The sequence below is a fragment of the Grampus griseus genome (assembly GCF_964374135.1).
Source record: "Grampus griseus genome assembly, chromosome: 11".
Taxonomy (NCBI): domain Eukaryota; kingdom Metazoa; phylum Chordata; class Mammalia; order Artiodactyla; family Delphinidae; genus Grampus; species Grampus griseus.
In genome coordinates this window covers 40,018,957-40,043,390 of record NC_139005.1, presented here as the reverse complement: position 1 = coordinate 40,043,390, position 24,434 = coordinate 40,018,957, and the positions used below count along the sequence as shown (strand labels likewise).

Below are 24,434 nucleotides of genomic sequence, written 5' to 3'. Positions count from 1 at the left end.
AAACGAGGAGAGCCTAGTCGGAATTGTGGGTGAACCAGAGCTACTTTCTCCTCCCCGAGCAGAGCTGGCAGCTTAAGAGGTCCCCTATGGGCTCTGGCCAAATGGCACCCACTGAGCCAACAGTAAAGCTGCCTGGACAGGAAGACACTTGGTTGGCCAGAGCCCGTTCCCTTTGAAGAAAGAGGCCAGGATATGAAGCCTGGGGGAGCGAGTACTAGGGACTGAGCATGGGGGGCTGGCTGAGTATATGCCCAGCTCTTTGGGGCCTGCAGGTGCAGCCTGAGAGCCAATAGGCTGTGCAGCCTCCCAGGCCCTTTTTCTCTTGGATCGGAGAGCAGATAGCTGAAGTTCCAGTTGTCAGCTCTGGTATTGTCTCCAGGAGCCTCTCTGCCTCTGTTCCTCCTGTGGGACCCAGCATATGTCTCCGGTTACACCCAGGATGTTGAAAAGATGCTGATTCTCCTGTTCGGTCAGGAGATAGGAGATGAGTTGGTAACTGGCATGGGCCAGGGGACCAAGAAACACTCACCTTCAAATGCCCTTCAGTCCAGCTGCACTGAGTCATTCTGTTTCCATACACACCCAGAGACGTCTGCCTCCTGCTGCCTAGAATGACCCCCTTCCCTTTTCCTTGTAGCTAAACCCTATCTGTCTATAAAGGCTGAGTTCCCTAGATGCTCAAATTCTGAAAAACTGTTCCAGCTTAATATTTCTCTCCTGATTTTTAAAGTTCTCCAAAGACTTCTCTTGTGGAACCTCCTTCACAGTACAGCTATTTACCTACATGTCTTACATCCCCTACTAGTCTGAAAGCTCCAAGAAGTCTGAAAAGAACTGACCCATCTCTCAATTGCCTCCCAATACCCAGCACTGTACCTCCCACTGAGTGATCTGCCCAGAATATTTGCAGAATGAATAGATTAGTCCCTTTGCCAGAGGGCATCACTGAGACCTGGGAGAAGGTTGAGAGCTTGGAAGAGGTCATATCAATGTTCGGGACAAATCTGAAAATGTCCTTGTTTACTTCTCAGTGTGGCTTGTCATATGGACCTTCAGAGCCACTTGGGTTGGGGGCTGTCACTGGGGATCTTTAAGGGAACCTGATGAGTCCACTGTACCTTCTCACCTGTCCTGTCTTTCTGGTCTTTTTCTGTCTGTAATGAAAGGAGATCACCAAGTTCAGGACCTCGTTGGCAGGAGCAGTGCCCTGGCAGGAAGTAGGGGTGGGGGAAAGGAAATATGAGCAGGGCCCCTCCTCAGGGAGCTCCCCTTCTAACAGCATGGAAGTTGCCCCTTCTCTCAGGGAGTACTAGAGAACAGGACGCATTACAGTTTGAAATACTGATCCTGCAGGAGGCACTTGAAGAAGAGAGATCAACATGGGTCACGTCAGTCCAGGACAGCTTTTCAGAAGATTGTTGCTCTGCGGCCAGCCCAGGGTAGGGCTTCCAGGGCCATGTTGAGGGCTTTCATCTGTCCCCAAAGCAGTAGGAGGTCATGGGAAGATTTGAAGCAGGAAGGACGCAATCAGATTTACAGTTTTAGAAAGAAGATTGCTCTGCTAGAGCTCCCTTGGAAAAGAGATTGTGGCAGGGAAAATACAAGATCAGCCTGGAACATCTTCTCGTGCCAGAAACTAAGCAAATGTTAAAAAATAAGTAAACGGTTTTTTTTAATGGAGGCATGTTGAAAGGACACAGGAGCCAACCTGAAAGCATGGCCGAAGCTGGAATTTAAGCAGTAAAATAAGTGGTGATGATAATATTGGATTAAAATCCAAAGAATAAAATAATGCCCGCGAGTCCATACTCATACAAATATGTAATTAAGTAAATAAATGGGAGTGAAGAGACAGCTTTTTCTTACAGAAAACTTCCAATTAATAAATTACAAGGAATGAGGGAAATTGAAAATTATTGTTAGGGCACCATAGTAATTGCTGCAAGCAAGATCCACTGATGAATCCTAAAATGAGGGGGTGAAAATTTAAGCAGAAACAGGATTTTGCATGGTCACAAAGTATTGCCCTCCCCCCAAATATTTATTATTAACAAAAGAAAAAGTATGTTTTCATTTTACTGTACAGAAACCCACTAGTAGACGCCACCTAACCAAGTGATCAAGGTTAACATCACCAGTAATAAGATATCTCAGCATCATGTATACACACCCCCTGATAGAATGCACTGAGAAGGGCACATCACCTCTATGATATTCTTTCCCAAAATCCATAACCTCAATCTCATTGGAGAAAACATCAAACAAACTCATATTAGTAAATATTCTCCAAAGTACTGACCAGTTACCTTCCAAAGTGTCAAGGTCATAAAAGACAAAGACTGGGAATCCCCTGGCGGTCCAGTGGTTAGGACTCCGTGCTTTAACCACAGAGGGCTTGGGTTCGATCCCTGGTCGGGGAACTAAGATCCTGCAAGCCGCTTGGAGCGGCCAAAACAAACAAAGACCGAGGAACTGTCATGGATCACAGGAGACTAAGGAGTCATGGTGACTAAGTACAATGTGGGATCCTGGATCGGATCTTGGGATAGAATACCAGTGGAAAGGACATCAGTGGAAAAACTGGTTAAGATCCAAATAAAGTCTATGGATTGTTTTTTTTAAAAATATTTATTTATTTATTTTGGCTGCACCAGGTCTTATTTGCGGCATGCGGGATTTTTAGTTGCGGCATGTGGACTTCTTAGTTGTGGCATGTGAACTCTTAGTTGCAGCATGCATGTGGGATCTAGTTCCCTGACCAGGGATTGAACCCGGGCCCCCTGCATTGGGAGCGTGGAGTCTTACCCACTGGACCACGTGTGGGTTTTTTTTTAATTGTTTTGCTAATGAATGATGTAGAACAGTGAGAGCATGCTGCTATGTCTGTTTGTTTGTTTTTTAAGGTATACACACATACACTCACAAATAACTAACACAGAAGAAGAGGTGGAAGATAGCTGCAGAGAGTGGTAGACAAGGGAAACGTTGTCCAGGAGGAATGGTCACTATCAAGACAGAAAAGACAACCACAGAATAGGAGAAAACATTTGCAAATCATATATCTGGTAAGGGACCTGTGTTCAGAATATATAAAGAATTCTTACAACTCAACAGTAAAAAGACACATATCCCAACTAAACAATGGGCAAAGGGATCTGAATAGACTTGTCTCCAGGGAAGATATACAAATTGCCAATAAGCCAATGAAAAGATGTTCAACATCGTCAATCGGAGGAATATAAATCAAAACCATAAAAATCACTTCAGGACTTCCCTGGTGGCGCAGTGGTTAAGAATCCACCTGCCAATGCAGGGGACACGGGTTCGAGCTCTGGTCCAGGAAGATCCCACATGCCGTGGAGCAACTGAACCCGTGTGCCACAACTGCTGAGCCTGCGCTCTAGTTTCCGTGCTCCACAACAAGAGAAGCCACCGCAATGAGAAGCCTGCACGCTGCAACAAAGAGTAGCCCCCACTCGCCACAACTAGAGAAAGCCCGTGCACAACAACAAAGACCCAACACAGCCAAAAAAAAAAAAAAAAAATCACTTCACATTTACTAAGGTGACTTAGAATCAGAAAATCAGACAATAACAAGTGGTGAGGATGTGGAGAAATTGCAGCCCTCACATATTGTTGATGGAACTCGGGCTTGGGTTCGATCCCTGGTCGGGGAAAATGGTGCATCCACTTCGGGAAACAGTTTGGCAGTTCCTCAAAAAGTTAAACCTAAAGTCACCATACAACCCAGCAATCCCACTGCTGGGTGTATACCCAAGAGGAAATGAAAACATCCATCCAGACAATTTGTACACTGGTGTGTACACTGCTTAGAGCAGCGTTATGCATAATAGCCAAAAAGTGGAAACAGTTCAAATGTCCATCAATAGCTGAATGGATAAACAAATTGTGGCACAGCCATACGATGGAATATTATGTGGCCATAAAAAGGAATGTAGTACTGATGCATGCTTCAACAGAGATGAACCTTGGAAACATTATGCAGAGTGAAAGAAGCCAGTCACAGAAGACCACCTATTGTATGATTCCATTCATATGAAATGTCCAGAATGGGGAAATCTATAGAGACAGAAAATAGATTAGTGGTTGCCTTGGTTTGGGTGTGAGGGGCTGGTAACTAAGGAGTAATGAAAATGTTCTAAAATTGACGATGGCCATGATTGTATATATCGGTGAATATACTACAAACCACTGAATTGTACATTTTAAATGGGTGAGTTGTGTGGGAGTTGAACTATGTCTCAAAGCTTTAAAAAACATAGTCCAGCAGGAAGTGCCACCAGAGGCATTTGTGCTTGAGAAGGCAATGGGGACTGAAAAACATTGTAAGATTTAGCATTGTGGTAGCTACTGCTGAAGTTGGACCACGTTGAGGAAGGAGTGAGAAGTGAGGATGGCTTTTTTTTGAGAAGTTTGGCTGTGAAAGGCAAAAGAGGGCAGTATCTGGAGAGATGTCAGGGGGAAATTATTTTTAAGATGAAAGGTACCTGAGAAGTTGTAAAGGTAGATGGGAAAGATCCCTTCAGGAAGTAGACCCTGAAGACATAAATGGGGAGGGTCTGGGGTAGGAACGACTGGCCTTGCCTGGGAAAAGGGCAGCCCCTCCGCTGTAACAGGAGGAGAGAAGGAAGTACAAAGGACTCCGATGGGGCTGGGACTGTGGTGGTGGGAGGTTTGAGGGGTTTCCCCTCTGCTGGCTTCAATCCGCTGGGGAAGCGAGGGGAGGTGGTAGACCAGAAGTTTGAGGCGATTGGAGAGGGTGTGAGTCATTGCAGAGAATGAGAGAGCAACTCTAAGCCTTGGTAAGAGTGCCAGCAGGACTGCCCATGTGGCTGAGATGGCCTTCCTTTGGTGAAGAGAGAGTGAGAAATAGCGGGAGCAAAAGCCTGGGGACAGGAGTGTTAAGTCCTGTCCTTCCCTTCCCTACTCTAGACTGGAAAGAAGCATTGACCTCGAATGCTCAAGTCAAGGAATCCCAGGGATCTTCTAACTTCACTGTCCAGTATAGTTGCCACCAGCTGCATATGGCTATTTAAATTTAAAATTCAGCGCCTCAGTTGGACTAGCCACATTTCAAATGCTCAGTAGCCATGTGTGGCTGGTGGCTGCCATATTGAACAGCATGGAATAAACATTTTCATCGTCACAGAAAGGTCTACTGGACCACACTGTTCTAAGAAAAGTGATTCTTTTCAAACTGCTGAGTCTAAGGACCCCTCTACAATATAAAAATTGAAGACCTCAAAGAGCTTTTATTCATATAGATTGTACCTACTGACATTTACTGTCATACAAATTGGAACTGAGAGTTTTAAACATTTATTTAATTCATTCAAAAGTAACAATAAACCCATGTTAACATATTTTATGAAAAATAATCATATATTTTCCAAAACAAAAAATAGTGAAAAGAATGGCATTGTTCTTCATTTTTGCAAATCTGTCATGTCTGACTTAATAGAAGGCAGCTGGATTCTCATATCGGCTTCTGTATTCAATCTGTTGTGTTATCACATATCACGTAGTCTCTGGAAAATGCCACTATGTACTCAAGAGAGAATGAGAGTTAAAAAGGTAAATAATGTCTTAGTCATATTGTGAAAATAGTTTTGACCCTGTAGATTCCTTGAAAGGGCCTCGGGGTCCCTGGACCACACTTTGAGAACCACTGTTCTAGAACAACCTCCACTTGGCATGAAGGAACTTATCCTTGAGAAACTGAGTGATTTGCCTAAAGTCACACAGCAAATAAATTGCATTGTTGGGACTGTAAGCCTTCTGCCTTCTGGTCTGAGGCTTTTTCCAGTACCCTTGGCCGGGCTGGGATGGGCCTGCTGGGCTTTTGGGAGTGGGGCCTGAGCTTCTTGGCTGCAGAACCCCTGGTGTGTGCCCCTATAAATAAACCCATTGTGTCTGTCCGTGCCCCTTCCCTCTCCCCACCCGCAGCAGTTGCTTTTATTGTTGGGTTATGCTGTGAACAGGGAACGTTGAGGATCTGGGGGAGGAGAGAGAAAGGGTATTGAAATCTATAAGCCTTTTGAGCTTGTAACACTGCTGCCCTTCCTCCTGCCCTGCCTAGAAAGGCAGGGGACTGTCCTACTGTCAGTTTGAAAGAACCTATACCATGGTCTGGAGGTTCTTGGAGTGCCTGTGAAGAGGAAGTTGGAGGAGGGGTGCAGTGGGCCCCTTCCCCATGGACACTTGCCTCTCAGAAGGGCTATTGTGTCTTGGGGCCAGTTGTCTGGAGGAGGAAAGGAAATTCTTGTCTGCCTCTTTCCCTGAGTGGGGAGGAGACCAGTTGGAATACTTAGGGCTAAAAGATGCTTTAGGCCAGATTAAGGTGGCCACTTTCAGGCTAGGAATGCCCTGGGGCCTCAGTCCTCATTTTCCTCCCCACACCCCAGGGCAGCGCAAGGGCTGATCTTGTCTGGAAGGGAGCGTTTGCTGTGGGTGAAGAAGTTGCTGTTTACAAGTAGACTTTTGGGTGTGACTGGGATTTCAGAAAGCAGCTGGGGGATGGGGGGAGCAGAGGGGAAATGGTTGTGTTACGGATGATTCTGTTATTAAAGTGAGCTCCATCTCTGCCTTCCCACAGCTGCCCACCCCTCCCCCACCTCCTGGCCCCTTGCTTTTTTCCCTAGAGGACTCCCGGGGGGAACAGCTGGTGAGCGAGGGGCTCATCAGGGCCCAAAGGCCTTGGCTAAGGGCCAGGGTAAGGGAGCCTGGAGGACAGGCTTGCTGCCATCTCTCTGGCCCCTTCCTCCCAGGCCTGGACTCTGAGTTTAGGGAGGGATCTTGCTGGTGCCCTGGCTGGAGAGGGGGTGGGAGCTGCAGACTCTACTCCTTTGATCTGGCTGACTGAAAGGCCAGGACAGTCCCATCTTTTGGGGCTGGGGGGCCTTACATGACTGACTAGGCTGAAGAGATAGTGGTCATCCAGATTCACTCAGGGATGGGGCTGCACCCACCTCATCCCCGGGTTAGCCAGAAACCCCCTGAGCAGCTGTTCCCTCCTTGTCTCTGAAGGAGGGCCAGAGAGGCTCTGCTCTTCCTCCCTTCCTCCCCCTCCCTCCCCTCAGCACTGAGGTCACCTCCCTCTGAATCAGGCTTTTGCGGGGCGGGGTTGCCCGCTGGCAGTTCTGGCGGGAGAAGCCTCCCATTCAAGCTCGAGCTCCCACCCACTGCAGCTCCATCCCTACCCATCCTGGCCAGCACCATGTGTTCCAGACCCACATCCACCATCTGGGATATGGTGTGGGACCACCAGAGGAATGCCTGAAACCAGGGCCATCCTGAAAAACCCAAGCCAGGGCTGTTCCTGGGCCCCAGGTGGGCTGAGCACAGAAGCTGTGAGTAGCAGTTGTGGGGCCTGAGGGAGGATGACGGTGCTCGGCCCTGCGGAGGTGGGTCCCACTGACCCTGCAGGGACAGCCACTGGGGAACCGACCTGAGTTTTTTTTGTTTTTTTTTGTTTTTGTTTTTTCTCATGAGATTTGGGTCGAAAACCCAGACTCTGAAGGGCCAAATTCCTAATCGGGCTTAGATTGGGAGCTAGAGGTGGTATTATCTCTCTCGATCTTAATGTTCCCTAGAGGAGGGTAAAGATGCAGGAAGTTTTCTTTTCACCATAGAAATCTTGAGCTCAAACTCACCCTGCTCACAGCGTGCGTGCGTTGTCTCCCCAGCGCCAAGTTTAAATGCAGGCCTCTTCCGAGTGACTCAGCAACCCAGGCTGACAGCTTCCTGCCTGCCCTCTGCTTGTGGCCCTGCAGACACAGAGAAAACCCGTCGCCCTGAGTTGGCTGGACCACTTTGGCAGAGGGCAGAAAACTTCTCCCCAAGGTGGGGCTGAGTCACAGCCTGCCTTCAGCGGACATTTCCGGAGCCTCTCCCAGGCCCTGCTCAGGATACGGAGACCGACCCCCATGACCAAGTTGTTGCACTTAGGGGGCTTGTCCCTTGGAGGGTCTCCCCTAGGTCACAGTGGGACTCAGGCCTCCCTGCCCTGGGATCCCCAGGGGCTCAGATCAGGAGTGGCAGTAGTTGGCTTTGTGGGTGTGTTGGGTCCCTGCCCTCCTCAACACGCAAAGCCACATATACCTACTGCACAGCCAGCCCTCGCAGTCTGGGCCTCATGCCTAAGCTGGATGCTTTTTTATTTTTATTTTATTTTTTTTAGAATAAGATACCCTCCTAAACCACCTTCACCCTTAGTTTGGTTTTTGTTGTGTGAAGAAAACAAAGACTCGAGGTTTCTACTGTTTTATCTTTCCCTTTTCTGGCCTCCAGACACTGCCCTGTTCATCCTACTCCCCTCCTTCATCCCCCTGTTTTTTTTTTTTTAAACTTCCCACCCCAGCCCCTCTACTCCTGGAGGTGTCCACTGGGGAACTAAGTGGTGAGGGGGCTGAGGGGACACTGGTGATCTGTGGGGACAGGCCTCTCCTAGAGCAGTGGGAGCCTCTGCCTGGCAAGAGGATGGTGGCCCAGAGATGGGTGATGTGGGGTGGCCTGGAACTGGTCCAATGGTGGAGGTAACCCGAGGCCTTTTTTGGTTTTAACCTCTATTTGTGTATGTGGGAAGGAGGATTTTTCCTGAATTTTTTTCGTTTCTTTCGAGGCCTGTCCATTTCTAAATATATCATGCATGATAATGTTGCGAGCAAAATGAAGTTATACTTGATACGTTTTTATGACGTTAAAATAACAAAGGACTTTAGATTGTGGCAGAGTGTTAAAAAATACGCATTACACAGTTTTTCCTTTTATTCTGGTTTTCAGAAGCCCCCTTCCCATTATTGTGCACACATGCTTGTTCTCTCTCCCTCCCCCATCCCACCCAGAAAGGAGCATTCTCCCTTTCTGCTGTTACCCTTTCTCTTTCTAGGGTATCAGGCAGAGAAGAATGAGGACTGGGCTGGCCCTGCAGCTGGAGGGCTGGCAGGGACGGGGTTGAAGAGGAGGAGGCCCCTGAGGGCAGGGCAGAGGGGCAGCACCTCACATCTTTGGGAGACCCTCCTGCTCAGATCCCCTGGGTGACGGGCCTGGGACTCAGAGTCCACTTGCAAGTGAACCGCTGAAGTAGCAGTGGGCTCCAAAACGTGAAAAGCCTCCATTTATTGAGTCCATGCAAGACACTCTACATATCTTACTTCATGCTCCAACAACCCTTTGGACTAAGTATTCTTATCCCCATTTTACAGGTGAGGAACAGATTTTGCAGAGTCAGATTCTAACCCAGATCTCTCTAGCTGCAAAGCTCTGAGAGCACCGGGACTAACTACACAGAGCACACAGTACAACGTGTGTGTAGAGAGGTTGCATAGGAAGGGGGGACCCAGGCCCATCCACTGTGCTTTGTGAACCTGCCATATGATGTGGGCAGCATCCTTTGCCTCTGGAGCCTGCTTCAGACCAGGCTGGCACCCCCGCCTTGCCCTCCTTTTACGAGGTCAGTAGGAGAATCAGATGCGATTGATGATGCATGAGAAAGCGCCAGCACACAGGATGCACTCTGGGTATGTGGTGCAGCTTCCTGTGCCTCAGTTTCCTCATCTCACATATAGGTGTTGATAATAGCACTTAATTCCCTTTGTGGTTATGAGGATTAGAGAAGAATTTTGGAAGGCCTGTGTGGCTGTTCATTCCCCTCTGGCTGAGAGCTGGGGATGTTTGCACTGGCTCTTTCCTCTGCCTGGAATGCTTTTCCCATTCCAGGGTTTCATCCAGCCTTCATTCAGGTCTCTGCCTTGCTGTCACCTCCAGAGCCTTCTTGGAACCTGGTGTCTGTTCATTGGTTTATCTGGTATTACCTGCCTCCCCCAATAGAATGGGATCCTCATAAAGGCAGGGCTTTCTCTGGCTTGTTTATCCCTATGGCCCGGGATGCCAGGCCGCAGGAACCCAATAAATGCATGGCTGACGTCGTCTCCCTCTGTGTCTCCACAGGCAAGGTGACCATTCTGGCTGCTTGCATGAGTGTGCCAGCCTGGGTGAGAAGGCAGAGACAGGTGAGAGGCTGTGGAGCCTGTGCGTGCTGGTGGTGGGGACTGGAGGAGGAGGGCTGGGGTGGGAGAGGCAGCCCCTGTGCCCCACGGGGGGGAAGAGCATTCAGATGCCTGATCGCTGCCGAGGGCTCCTCTCTTCCTTGGTCCCAAAGTGCTAAAGCCCCTTTTGTGGGAGCTGCAGTGGGTCAGGGAGGCAAGTAGCTGGTGGTAGACTGGGGGCCTCCCGCCTTTTATGTTAGGAAGGGTTTCCCATCTACTGGAAATTTCTGCAATATTTGTGTAGAGGAAGGAAATGAGTACTTTCCTCTAGCTGAGAAATTGAAACTCAAATGGAAGGTGAGGACTAATCAGGTAAAGCCAGTCACTATGGCAACAGTTTGGGGGCGGGGGGGGGGCGGGGATCACATAATGTGATACAGGTCAGAACCCTGGCTCTGTGTGCTCAGGCAATGACACACTAGTCTGTACAGCTGTCAGTCTGTCTCTTATATGCCACGTATCACACCAAGAAGTGTGAGTGTGGACAGTGAAGTGAAGACAGTGACCCTGCCCTCGCAGAGTCTTGGGGGACCGTCACAGAGCCGTGCGGGAGCAGTACCTGACCCGGCCTTGGAGTGGGGGCCCTGGAGAATGAATAGGAAGGAGCTGGCCAAGCAGTAGGGGGGTAGGTGTCAAGAGACCCCTGTGGAGGGCCCAGCATGCACAGAGGCTGGTCCCCCGGGGCCTCACTGCAAGCAGGGAGTCTTGGAGGCCTGCAGGCCACCTCCCACTCTGCCCGAGAGGATACCGGGCGCCAGTCTGAGGCCAGCGTCAGCGGAGAATTCAGGTTTCTTGGCTCCTGGCCAGTGTCTGTGTGACCTGTGAGAGGGCGAGAGCAATTATGGGTTTTATAAAACAATGGTCTGTTCTTGAGATGGGAAGAGTGTGTCTATGTATCTGTCCCGTGAGCAGGAATCTTAGCCTGACCCTGAGTTGTTACAGTGTCCGTGGCACGGGGGTCACACTGATCCAAACTCCGAGAATACTGACAAGTTTCATCTCTGTCCTCCTCCGCCTCCGCTCATCTCCCCATGCCCTGGAGTAGCCTGCGGGGCTTCTCTCACTTGTCCCCAGGGCCTGATGTCGGAGACCATGGACCAGCCGGCCGGGAGCCCTGGAAACCCGAAGCCAGGAGAGGGTGGTGAGGGCAGCATGGAGCCGGGCACCTGCCAGGAGCTCCTGCACCGGCTGCGGGAGCTGGAGGTGGGGCACGGGGTGGCGTGGGGCAGCTGTGCTGGCCAGAGCCCTGGGGAGCTTGGGTGGGTTCTGGGGTGCGGGGGGCCTTCCTCTTCAACCTGCTTTGCCAGGCTGGAGCAGAGCTGAACGTTTCTTTAGCAGAGCCCCTCTGAGAACCCCTTTCCTTGCTCTTTGCTCTGCAGCCTGCGTGCCAGCGCAGGACAAGAGGCGTGCGCAAGGGGGGGCCATCCTAACCCCCAGAATGTCTCCCTTCTTTACCCCTCTTCTCCCCTTTCATGCCCCTGCTCTAGGAAAGGGGTGGCCGCAGAGGCCACAGAAGGGTCTCAGGAGTTGAGGGACAAAGACATGGATCCTTAAACTAGGCCTTTTACTACATGCCTAAGACCCTGCCCTCCTCCCTCCAGGCTCCTCTGCCCTCTCCCCAGGGAAATAAGGGTTACTTTTGGCACCTCCCACCTTCGGTCCTCCTGGTTGCTCTGTCTCCCCAGCCCCTGCAGCCTCACTGACTGAAGTTGGGGTAACAAAAGACCAGCCATCTCAGCTCTGCCTTCTTCAGGCCCTGGGTCTGCAGGCCTCCCCCTGGCAGAATCAGACCAGAGCCAAGAGCTGGGGCAGGGGTAGAGCTAGTAGGCTCCTTGCCTCCCCTTCCCCAAGAGGGACTTGCCCGGGGGAAGAATGATCCCTTAGCTTCCTATTTGCCCTCCTCTTCCTTCCTGCAGGCAGAGAACTCGGCACTGGCCCAGGCCAATGAAAACCAGCGGGAGACCTACGAGCGCTGTCTGGACGAGGTCTGTGGAACTGATGCTCCCCACAGGGTGGATAGCTTGTCGATTCCAGGCAGAGGCTGGGTTGGCTGACAGCTCTTCCTCAGCTCTGCCTTTCTGTCCCCAGGTTGCCAACCATGTGGTGCAGGCGCTGCTGAACCAAAAGGTAAAAGGCCACAAGAGACTTTCTCACCCTCTGCCCTGAGCCCAGATGCCCTGGGAGGATGCCCTGGGTACAGCAGGGGAGGGCCTTCCTGTGGACCCCTGTACCTGTTTAGATAGGGAATAGAGGAGGGTGGAAATGGCGTCTTGGCCCTCCAGTGAAGTCCCCTTTCTCTGTCTTGGACAGTCCATACTTGGCTAGGTAAGGCCAAGTCTCTGAGCTATGGTAACTTTGATTTGGGCTTGAATCCTTCTGTTATCCTGGCCCCAGCTAGTTTCTCCAGGTTTCGATGGCCCTGATAGCAATGTTGATGTTGTAAGCATAAGGTGACATCTAAATATTTACTCAAGTAGTGTGGGTAATTTCTTGACATGTGGGCCACTGACCCCCAGGTCTTCCTCTGCCTTATATGGGCCCTTCTTTGACGTGTGCTTTCTAAGAGGCAGGGGATTGCCTCCAGGATTGTGAAAGTTGCCAAAGGGAACGGAATTACCTCTGACCAGGGGTGGTAAACGTTAGAAAATTTACCATCCCCAGAAGATGTGATAGCCGTAAACATAGGCAGGGTCAGCTCCCTCAAAGAAGGAGGTTGCAAGAGAAGGGCATGCCCAGCAGGAGTGCCCGCTGCTCTGATGAAGGCGACTGTGCTCATATCACTCTCCCTCTCCCCACCATCCTCTCTTTGTCTTCCTCCACCTCCTGGGGGTGGCAGGACCTGCGGGAGGAGTGCATCAAGCTGAAGAAGAGGGTATTTGACCTGGAACGGCAGAACCAGATGCTGAGCGCCCTGTTTCAGCAGAAACTTCAGCTCACAGCAGGCTCCCTCCCTCAGGTGGGCACAAGAGATTCTCCTTCCTTCCTCACATCTCGGCTTCCTGCCTCCCCCCAGCCCTGTCAATATCATCACCCTCTTCTCCCAGACACCTACAGAAGTAGGCCGTCAGCCATTGCCCTCCATTCTGGGGGCTGTGGCCATCCAGGGCAGGCCGACCTAGCCTGATAGATCTGAGCCTTAGATGAGGGAGAAACTTCGTGAGTTCCCTTAAGTTTGGCTCTCCCCCACCTCCCAGGTGCTCCCCGCCCAGCTGGACGGTATCCCTTCTTGTTGACAGAAAAGATCCTTGCTTCCTCCTCCTTCAGATGGGTGGAGGCTGAAAATGCCATTATTTCGAGCTCCCAAGGGGCCCCTTTGGCCACCGCGTTGCCTTCTTCTTGGCCAGGGGCAGGGGTGGGGCCAGGTGTAAGGCAATGCTTGGTGTCACAGAGAGGTCAGGAAAGGCACTTCACCTGGGTGACTCTGTATGCCTAGCTGCATGTGCTCACCCACTGACCCGAGAAGCAGGAGGCTACTGGGAATAAGTCCTGGGCTCAGTTAAGATGTCACTTGGGGTCCACTCTGTCAGGAAGCCCCAAGGATGGGGTGAGACCTGGGTGGGTCAGGAGCGGCTCCAGGTACCTGAGGTGAACGGTGGGGTTCTTAGGTCAACCAGCACACCGCCAACCCACCCCAACCTTGACAAGAAGAGAAACGCCTTGTGTGTATGTCTGAATTTGTGTGTCTGTGATGCAAACCAGGCAGCTCTTGGCCCCCAGATCCTGAGCAGGATGCCCTCAGCTCTCTGGGAAACCTGACCCCTGGCAGAGAAAGCGTCTCACCACCATGGCCTTTCCGCAGCCCCTGTCTCACCAGGCCGGTGCAGACCTGGGTGAATCAGCGGCAGTGACTGCAGCTCCCCCTGCCTTGGGTCTGTCCCTACTGTAGGGTTGACCCAGGAATCCCCAGAGACCTGACCCACACCAGCCAAGCTTACCCTGTTGTCCATACCCTTCTCAGTGACTGATGATAACAGAGGTGAAGATCATCCTGAAATCATTTGTTTTTTACTTAAATGAATTCTGGGATTTGAATTGGGAATTTTTTAATGAATTTTGGGGTTTGGGACCATAGATTGATCTTCCCCAGAAGTAACATGACATAATGGAAAGAGCACGAACCTTGGCCTCAGATAAACTTGGATTGGGTCCCTAACTTATCTAATTCTTAGCTGTGCGACCTTGGGTAAATTATTTAACCACACAAACCACAGGTTTTTTCCCTTATAAATGGGGATAAAAATACCTCTATTGCAGGTTGTTGTGAGGATTAAATGAGATAATATCTAGTGCTTGGCCCGTAGTAGATAGTCAATGACTGGTGGCTAGTTGTCATTATTAATGTTATTTCCAAGTTGTGCTTCGCTAGGATGGAGGCTCCATTGAGCAAATGCTAATTAAGCTCTTACTGTGAGCAGTGCCTTTGCCAACAGATATGGAATTGGACAGAGCTGTGGCCTGTGCAGAGCGAACGTAACTGCTGAGAGCTGGGGCTGCTGGACACTAAGGCAGGGCTACAGAGTGTGACACTGCTGACCAAGAGCCCAAGGGGCAGAGAGGCCATCAGAGATGGGCTGGGGAGGGTTCCTTGAAGGAGGTGACGTCAGACCTGGGCCCTGATGGATGGGAGATTTTAAAAGACTGCAGTAGGGGTCTGGGAGAAGGGGTTCCCTGTGGAAGGAACAGAGCAGGGAATCCTAGGGAGCCGAGAGTTGTCTAGCTGGACTTGAGCAAAGGATGTGTAAAGAATGAGTGAGAGAGAGCTGGGGATGGTGTCAGGGAAGGACCAGCAGGCCGGGCCAGAATGCCGGCAGAGGGCTTCAGACTTGTCTCTGGAGGCAGTGGGCAGGCAGAGGAGGCTATGAGTACAGAGACGCTTTAGACAAAGAAGAAAAAGATGCTTTAGGCTGCCTGGTACACAGGAGATTGAAAAGCCACCCAGCCAGGTCAGAGAGACTGAAATGCTGAGCAGGCTAGAGGTGTGAGGATCGTGGGCCGCAGGAGAGGCTGCAGCTGGCCAGGCTGGAGGGGAGGCAGAGACACCGCAGAGACAGGATTTAACAGCCATGGAGAATGAGACGGGGAGAGTTAAAGCTGACTTGTATCTAGTCGACATGCCTAGCAGAAGGGGAATGAGAGAGAAGTGATCCATGATTAAGTACTACTTTTGTGGGAATTCCCTGGCGGTCCAGTGGTTAGGACTCCACTCTTCCACTGCAGGGGGCGTAGGATTGATCCCTGGTTGGGGAACTAAGATCCCACATGCCGTGTGGTGCAGCCAAAAACAGTACTACTTTTGTAATCCTCAGAGCAGAGATTTCACATGAGGCCATTCAGGGGAGACAGAAGTGATAACTCCCACCGTCTCTTTTCCAGGACCCAGTAACAAATGCCTCTTCCCTTAGTCTCAGCCAACCCCGTGGATGCTGGGTCACGGGTAGTCAGAACAAGAAGGGGCCTCGAGGCTCACCCTCTCTGTGATCAGGGAGGAGGCCCCTCAGAAAAGCAGAGGGTCCTGGAGGCTCGCTGGACACCTGGGTTAGGCCTGCCACTGCCTGCTGGCCCAGGGGCACTCCTCTTTCTCCAGATCTCCCTACCCTGTCCCACCTCCCGGCCACCTGGGCTTGCATGTCTTCAATCTACCTGTGCTGTGGTCTCCCGAGGCTCCTCTGACCAAGTGGTGAGAGCCACACCTTGGGCCGAGAGATGTCACCCAAGGAACAGACTTGGAAGAATGTTTCCCTGCCCCTGGATGGGAAGCCATAGCTTCCTGTGGGAGTAGGGACCTGGGACGGACAGCACCTATGCTAACCTCGCCTCTCCCCTGCAGATCCCACTCGTCCCACTCCAGCTGCCTTCAGAGCCACCAGCCTCTCCCTCCCTGAGCTCCGCTGAGGGACCGGCCACCTCGCTGCCTCTGGGGCGCTGTGCTGGGCAGAGAGAGGTAGGAGCGCTGGGCACTGTGGTCTGTGGCTCCGCTGGCTCCGGGCTCATCAGCCGGTGCTCCACGGCTGTTTCCTAATGAGTCCCAGGGGAAGGGCTGCTTCCGGGCACAGATTCTTGTCCAGGCTGGGTGTGAGCCCTCAGCTGTCTGCCTCGTACCAAGAAAAACAGATCCCCACCCCCAGCCACTGGTCTCGTGAGCAGAGGCATTATAGTACAGCAGTGAGCCTCACAGTTAATACTTCCTGAGCTCTTAGTCTGTGCCAGGCACTGTGCTGGACACCTGGATCTCATTTTTTTTTTGGTAATTTTTGGCATAAATTTATAATCATACACATATTTACTTATCCCAGTCCAGAACTATTACTCATTCATTCTTTTGCATATCTGGTTTCATTCATCTTATTTTGTGAGATTAAACATAATCACCATCCTATTTTACAGGTGATACAATGAAGCTTAGATTAAATAACTTGCTGAAAGTCATATAACTAGTTAAGCAGTGGACCTGGGTCTTGAACCCCTACAATCTGGCTCTAGAGCCCATGTAGTTAACCACTGTACCAGATTAGACGGGGCCTAAGAAGGGGCCCGGGAGAAGCAGGAAAGGGTTTGCAATGGAGTCATTCCCAGTCTGCTTCTCCACGGGGATCAGCTCAGCAGGACAGCTGCCTGACCTGAGGAGGCCCGGGCTTGCCTGCAGCAACTGACTTAGGACTTGGCCACATCACATCCCTTTCTTGAGTCTGTGTTCTTTCTGGAGCCTGAGAAATGGACAGGCCTCCCTCCCCTGGGGCAAACATAGATACCAGGGTTGTAGGTGGTCAGCCCTGTTGACCCACAAATACTGGTAGCAAGTGGTGCTGAGATAACCAGAAAGGGAGATGGGTGCCTACCCAACCCGAGGTGTGCCAGGAAGGACAGCTGGGGTAACCCGGACTCAGAGACTCCTGGGGAAGCTTTCCAGCATATCCCAGAAGCTATCAGTTCCTTTTTGGGGACACAGACAAACCAGGCCAGCTCTGTTCCTGGCATACTCAGTTATGCCAGCTCGGGTCCCCGGCCTGCACACAGTCTCCTCCTCATGCCATTTCTCCCCCAAGGTGTGTTGGGAGCAGCAGCTGCGGCCAGGAGGCCCAGTACCCCCGGCCGCCCCACCCCCAGCGCTGGAGGCCCTATCCCCGTTCCTTCGAAAGAAAGCCCAGATCCTGGAGGTGCTGAGAGCCCTGGAAGAGACTGACCCCTTGCTTCTGTGCTCACCTGCCACCCCCTGGCCGCCTCCAGGCGAGGGTTCCGGCTCCCCAGAGCCCATCAATGGCGAGCTATGTGGCCCACCTCAGCCTGAACCCTCTCCCTGGGCCCCCTACCTGCTACTAGGTCCTGGTAGCCTGGGAGGCCTGCTGCACTGGGAGCGCCTCTTAGGGGGCCCAGGGGAGGAAGAGAGTGCTGGGCGGCCCTGGGGCCCTAGTAGGGGCTCCCCACAGGCCCAGGGCACCGGTTCCGGGCCACCCTGCGCCCCAGGCAGCAGCTCCTCCTCCTCTTCTGATGAGGCAGGTGACCCCAACGAGGCACCCAGCCCTGACACCCTGCTCGGGGCCCTGGCCCGCAAACAGCTGAACCTGGGCCAGCTCCTCGAGGACACGGAGTCTTACCTACAGGCCTTCTTGGCCGGGGCCGCTTGCCCACTCGGCGGGGAACAGCCGGGTCCCAGGCAGCCATCCTCCCCAGACCAGGGGCCCCCACAGCTGTCCAAGTCCAAAGGCCTCCCCAAGTCAGCTTGGGGAGGGGGTACCCCGGAGGCTCACAGGCCGGGCTTTGGTGCTACCTCAGAGGGCCAGGGGCCTCTCCCCTTCCTCAGTGTGTTCATGGGTGCAGGGGACGCCCCCCTGGGCTCACGGTCTGGCCACCCCCACTCCTCATCTCAGGTGAAAAGCAAGCTCCAAATTGGCTCCCCTTCTCCCGGGGAAGCCCAAGGACCCCTTCTGCCCTCTCCAGCCAGAGGCCTCAAGTTTCTAAAGCTGCCTCCAGCCTCAGAGAAGGTACCCAGCCCAGGGGGCCCCCAGCTCAGCCCCCAGCTCCCCCGGAACTCCCGAATCCCCTGTCGGAACAGTGGCTCAGACGGCAGCCCCTCCCCGCTGCCGGCCCGCAGGGGTCTGGGCGGAGGAGAGCTGTCCCCAGAGGGGGTGCAGGGTCTGCCCACCAGCCCGTCACCCTGCCCCACAACCCCAGATTCTGCACAGCTCAGACCTCCCCAGCCAGCCTTGTCCACTACGCTTTCCCCGGGACCAGTGGTGTCTCCTTGCTACGAGAACATTCTGGACCTTTCCCGGAGCACCTTTAGGGAGCCTTCCCCAGAGCCACCTCCATCCCCGCTGCAGGTGCCCACCTACCCACAACTAACTCTGGAGGTGCCACGGGCCCCTGAGGTCCTCAGAAGCCCTGGAGTCCCCTCCAGCCCTTGCCATCCAGAATCCTGCTCCTATGAGAGTGCCCAGGAGAAGAGTTTGGACAAGGCAGGCTCGGAGTCTCCCCACCCTGGCCGCAGGACCCCCGGCAGCTCGTCCAAGAAAACTGGTCAGGGGCCGGGCCGGCGACCTGGGGATCCTGGCTACATACCTCTGCGGGACAGACTAGCAGCCCTGGGGAAACTGAAGACTGGCCCCGAGGGGCCCCAGGGCCCAGAAAAGAATGGGGTGCCAGCTAGGCCTGGCACCGAGAAGGCCCGGGGAGGAGGGAAGTCAGGGGAGAGCACTGGAGACACAGCGCCCTCTGCCTCCAGGCCCCCTGAGCAGCCAGAAGCCAAGGGGGCCCTGCGGGGGGCCGTGGCCTTAGGCACAAGCAGCCTGAAGCAACAGGAATCTGGGCTCCTGGGGGACCCTGGGTCCCGAGTCTACTCTTCCCACTCCATGGGGGCCCGGGTGGACCTGGAGCCTGTCTCACCAAGGAGCTGCCTCACCAAAGTGGAGCTGGCCAAGAGCCGGCTGGCAGGGGCCCTGTGCCCCCAGGTACCCCGCACCCCTGCCAAAGTGCCAACCTCAACCCCCAGCCTCGGCAAGCCCAATAAGAGTCCCCATGGCAGCCCGACAAAGCTGCCTTCTAAGTCGCCCACCAAGGTGGTGCCCCGACCTGTGGCCCCACCAGCCACCAAGGAGGCCCCCAAGCCTGACAAGGGGAAGGGCCCACCCTGGGCAGACAGCAGCGGCACTACAGCCCAGCCCACACCCCCAGCACCTGGCCCTGCCGACCCAGGCCCAGGCCCTGAGGGGCGGGCCCCACACTCGGCCATTGAGGAGAAGGTGATGAAGGGCATCGAGGAGAACATGCTGCGGCTCCAGGGCCAGGAGCGGGCCCCCGGCACCGAGGCCAAGCACCGCAACGCTAGCAGCATCGCCAGCTGGTTCGGCCTTAAGAAGAGCAAGCTGCCAGCGCTGAACCGCCGCACAGAGGCCGCCAAGGGCAAGGAAGGGGCTGGCGGGGGCTCCCCGCTCCGGAAGGAGGTCAAGATGGAAGCCCGGAAGCTGGAGGCCGAGAGCCTCAACATCTCCAAGCTGATGGCCAAGGCGGAAGACCTGCGCCGGGCACTGGAGGAGGAGAAGGCCTACCTGAGCAGCAGGGCCCGGCCACGGCCCGGGGGACCAGCGCCAGGGCCCGGTGCAGGCCTGGGGCAGGTGCAGGGCCAGCTGGCCGGCATGTACCAGGGTGCGGACACCTTCATGCAGCAGCTGCTCAACAGGTGAGAGCCTGGGACCAGCTGGCAGGGGCTTGGTGGCTGGGGGCCCTTTTCCCTACACAGGCATCCCTGGGGTTGGGACTGCCTTTCCCAGGAACTGGGGCTTCCCAGAGGTCAAAGGGTGTAGGAGGTCAAATGAAATGGCACCAAAGCATCTTGAGGGTTAACGGCCTGGCCCAGAGGAGAGACTGGGGCCTCGAACAAGGGGCCAGGGGTTTGTGTCCCAGCTCCCCTCTTCTGTGGCTGGCTGATATTCAACTTGCTGAGACCCAGTTTCTCATTTGAGAAGAGTTAACAGTCCACATTTTCTTGGACTGTCTTGAGTCAGGTGAGGCAGCCTGTCTGAGGTGCAGCATTGCAGTAGTTAAGGGAGTGCTAGTACCTAACTGGGCTGATGCAGGTCTTCTCCCTCCGGGGTTTTCTATCCTGTAGAAAAAGGAGGGCTCCCTTCCCATCTTGCCCTTTGGCACCTGCCACAGACTCGGCAAAAGGAGCTGTGGTTTAGAGAAGGGGCTACCCCATCTTGGGGTTGCTGTGTCTGGGCCAGGTAAGGCAGAATGTCCTCAGGAATCGGGCTCCAGGTAGGGTGTGGTTTGGACAGCAAGTGCGCTCAAAGTCAGCTGGGGTAGGCAGGGTGTGTCGCGTGTGGACCAGTATGTGACCAAGTTTGCTCTCTACCGGCAGACATTGTCGGAGAGGTCTCTAGGCTTGACCCTGAGTAGCTTTGGGGGAGTTCTCCCATATTCCCTGCCCCTGCTGATCCTCTGGAGTTTTCCCTGGGGTCTTGGCCTGTTCCTGGTGTCAGGAGAGGTTGATGTGGGAAGCCACCAGGGATATGTCCTCTTCCCCAGGGGCAGGGAGCAGTGGGTGCCTCACTAGGCCCAGCACCATTGGAGGGAGGGAGGCCAGAATGTGTGAGTGGGCTCAGGCCTCCCTCACAGCAATCTGCACTGCTTCCCCTAGGGTGGATGGCAAGGAGCTGCCCCCCAAGAGCTGGCGGGAGCCCAAACCTGAGTATGGCGATTTCCAGCCAGTGTCCTCTGACCCCAAGAACCCCTGGCCGGCCTGTGGGCCCCGAAATGGCCTGGTGGGCCCTCTTCAGGGCTGCGGAAAACCTCCTGGGAAGGTAAGTTCCTGGGGCGCAGGCTGGGTGGAGGGCCTGGTTCTGTGGCCCTGCCAGGTCTCTTACCGCCTGGAGGGCTCCCCTTCCCTGGGACCTGGAAGCTGCTGGATGCCTTTCTGGTCTCCGAGGAGAATGGGGAGGGGAGAGGGCCTCCTGAGGGCTGGCAGGTTGCCAGGACTCTCAGACCCATACTCCAAGGATCCTGATGGAGGGGATTAGGGTGGAGGAGGAATGGGCTCTGAGGTCTCCTGTACCCTGTACAGCCAAGCAGCGAGCCGGGGAGGCGGGAAGAGATGCCCTCAGAGGACAGTCTGGCTGAGCCAGTGCCCACTTCACATTTCACAGGTCAGCAGGGTCAAGGGCCAAGGCTGGGACCTGCCCCTTACCCCCTGCTTGCTTTACTCCTTCCTGTCACCACGGCACATGCCAGGCCCTATAGCATCTTGGTGCCAAGCATCAGTGGGCACTGGGGCTGCACAGGAATAAATCCCTCCCAGCCTAATAGGGTACCTGCCCCGCCCTCTTCCCCAGGACTAGGGGAGGTGGGGCAGGGCAGGCAGGGATGACTGAGCCGGTGGGGCCAGGAGGGGCCCTGACCAAGGGTGGGACCTGGGCAGGGGCAGAAAGCCAGAAGAAAGCAGAGGGGCTGAGCCGTTTGCAGCTTCACATCCCTGACTTCCCCTCCCCTCCCCAGCCTGTGGCTCTTTGACTCGAACTCTGGACAGTGGCATTGGGACCTTCCCGCCCCCAGACCATGGCAGCAGTGGGACCCCCAGTAAGAATCTTCCCAAGACCAAGCCACCACGGCTGGAGCCCCCAGCCGGGGTGCCCCCATCTCGGCCCCCACCCCTTACCAAAGTCCCCCGCCGTGCCCACACACTGGAGCGTGAGGTGCCTGGCATAGAGGAGCTGCTGGTGAGCGGGCGGCACCCCAGCATGCCGGCCTTCCCCGCCCTGCTCACCGCTGCTCCGGGCCACCGGGGCCATCAGACCTGTCCCCACGGTGAGTGCCTGGGCAGGGGGGTGGGCCTCTCTGGGAGCTCCACCCACCACCCACCTTCCCCTTGTCCCTGCATAGATCCTTGTGAAGACCCAGGTCCTCCTGCTCCTGTCCAGCTGGCCAAGAACTGGACCTTCCCCAACGCGAGGGCAGCCAGCGGCTCCTCTGACCCTTTCCTATGCCCACCCCGACAACTGGAGGGGCTGCCCAGGACCCCCATGGTGAGCATGGCCGAAGGGGAAAAGGGAACAGCACTGGAGGGCAGGAGGGAACGACATGGGGTGAGGTACAGCCCTGTCCGGGAGGAGGACTGAGTGGGCAGCCCACCCCCCACCCCCACCTTCTCACACCCCTCTTGGGGAAAGGGCTTCTCTCCCTTCCGGAACCTTGGTGGGACTGGGGGACTGTGCTCAGTCGCGCCTCCAGCCTGCTTCCTCTGCAGCGCCCCCGTCAGGTGGGCAGAGCCTCTCAGGCGGGGAGGGGTGAGAGGAGCTTCCTCCCGAGCCTTCCCTCCTTCCCCAGGCCCTGCCCGTGGACGTGGACGGAAAGCGGAGCCTGGAGCCCAGCCGCCCAGCTCCTGCGCCCCAGGGCCCAGCGTTTGGGGGGAGCCGCACCCCCAGCACATCGGACGTGGGCGAGGAAGGGAGAGTGGCCAGTGGGGGTCCCCCGGGGCTGGAGACCTCAGAGTCTCTCAGTGACTCACTCTATGACTCGCTGTCCTCCTGCGGGAGTCAGGGCTGAGCGGTTGCAGTGGCCACGCCCCGCTCTGGCGTCGGAGACCGCGGACTGGGCCGGCTCGCCTCACGCCCCGCCCCCTCGGGGCCCCTGGGGCCCCTCCCTGAAGGGACCAAGGAGGTAGATGGACAAGAAGGTGAAGGGGGTCCTCGGCACACCCCACTGCCCGCCGCTGCTGTGGAGGAGATGACCGCTCTCAGCTCAGGGAGAGACCCCACCCTTGGTCCCTTCTCTCACCCAGAGTAAGGCTCTTCCTCTGCGGGACTGGGGGTTCGAGGCCGCTGTGTCCCGGCCCCCAGCTCCCACTTCAGGCTGAGCCATCTTGTGGTGCTGGGCTTCCTGCCCACCAGCCGTGCCATCTCCACCCACCCTGGCAGCTCCCCTGCCTCAGAAGCCCCGTGCTGGTGGAGTTCAGGGGCGAGGGGTCAAGTTGCCTTCTCTCTGTCTGCCCTGGCCCTCCCCGCTGTCTGGATGGTGCTGCCCTCTCCTGCCCCATGTCTTTGGGGCCCATTTGTTGTCTTTTTTGTTGTGTTTTTTTTTATATTAAAGCACCTGGCCCAGTCTCCACCCGCCCGCGCCCCCTCCTCCCATCCCCACACTGCGGTTAATTTATCTGTTGTTAAAAAACGCGGCTGCTCTGCTTCCAGCCTCTGCTTCTGCCGTATCCCTAATAAAACGTGGAGGCCCCTCCCTGCCCCTGACTCAGCTCATTCTGTGGGAGGACTCAGGGATGGACAGGCAGGTGGAGACTGCGTGGGCACCGGGGTGCAGGACTCCAGGGCCCTGGACTCTGCTCCAGGCTCCCTTGTGAGGCAGCTCCCTCCACCAGGGCCACTGGCTGGAGTCACCCTAGAAGGTAACTAAGGGTTGGGGAAGTGGGGTCTGTTTAGACCTGGAATGGTGCCTGGGGGTGGGGAAATTCCCCTGGCACAGAGCTTGGGTGGGGCAGAAGGCTGGGCTGCCCCTCGGAGAGAAGATGGGGAGGGCGTCTTTGGGCGTGCGCTCAAACACTGGACATACCAGCTCAGGTGGGACGTGCATCTGAGCTTCAGGGGCCCAGGAGTAGACAGAGTTAAGTGTCCACACCTCCCGTTGTCGTGAAGTGAGGCGCAACTGGGCCTCCAACTTGCCGCCTTCTAGTCTCTCCACGGACTTTGGGCTTTCCTCAGAGCTTCTTGCCCCTATTTCTACCTCAGATTTCAGCCAGAAGTTCCCCTGGCTCTCGAATTCTCACTTTAGGATGGGGAGGCCAGGAATGAGGCTGTGTGGAAGGGTCTCCGTGTGACGTGAGAAGGCCATGGGGTGAGTGGTTGTCGCCCTCCAGCCCTTGGATTTCCTGTTAGACGTGGAGTTGGACAGTGACCTGAAGGTGACCCAGGTGGCCCCAGCCCATCTCACACTGGCCAGTCAAGTTGGGCCTCTGGGAAGGCCTCCTTCCGGCCCAGGTTGCAAGATGTGGGGTGACTCGTCCAGAGCACACCCCCTGCCGTTGTCTGCACTCACCGCCGCCCCATGACATACCGTCTGGAGGCCACCTGGGCATCATGCATGCTTAACACCCCTGGCCTTGTGGCTGGGACTCTGGACAGTTCATCATGGAGATAGGAGGCCCTGTACTGAATACATGGTCTTTGTTGACATCACAGGCTTGCCAAGCTGAGGTAAGGGGTGCCTGGACAGGGAGTAGTGCTGGGCCTGTTCACAACTCGGTTATACCACTGGATGTTGTCCTGTACTCTGACCAGCCCAAGGAAGGTCAGGGGCGGGGAGGTTGTTAACGCCTCCCTTTATACTAGCTCCTTCCAGCAGTGTCTCTCCAGCCCTGAATGGTCCAGAGAG

General features: G+C 54.9%; 1 protein-coding gene across 7 annotated transcripts in view; it reads left to right on the top strand.

Moving 5' to 3' along the window:
* Positions 1–23,277, top strand: part of NCKAP5L (NCK associated protein 5 like) — a 30,504-nt gene extending 7,227 nt beyond the window's left edge. The window contains exons 1-12 of one of the 7 annotated variants that reach the window (XM_082666339.1): positions 7,181–7,350; positions 9,970–10,031; positions 11,142–11,270; positions 11,984–12,052; positions 12,156–12,194; positions 12,904–13,023; positions 15,895–16,008; positions 17,111–19,740; positions 20,701–20,863; positions 21,124–21,205; positions 21,555–22,081; positions 22,383–23,277. In XM_082666339.1, the coding sequence (XP_082522465.1) occupies positions 7,293–7,350; positions 9,970–10,031; positions 11,142–11,270; positions 11,984–12,052; positions 12,156–12,194; positions 12,904–13,023; positions 15,895–16,008; positions 17,111–19,740; positions 20,701–20,863; positions 21,124–21,205; positions 21,555–22,081; positions 22,383–22,601 (4,212 nt within the window). In that variant the 5' untranslated portion in view covers positions 7,181–7,292 and the 3' untranslated portion in view covers positions 22,602–23,277. Of the gene's footprint in view, positions 1–7,180; positions 7,371–9,969; positions 10,032–11,112; positions 11,271–11,983; positions 12,053–12,155; positions 12,195–12,903; positions 13,024–15,894; positions 16,009–17,110; positions 19,741–20,700; positions 20,864–21,123; positions 21,206–21,554; positions 22,082–22,382 lie in introns of those variants that run through there. The other 6 variants (XM_082666342.1, XM_082666344.1, XM_082666340.1 and 3 more) reach the window with 6 other exon arrangements.
* The last annotated feature ends 1,157 nt before the right edge of the window (positions 23,278–24,434 follow it).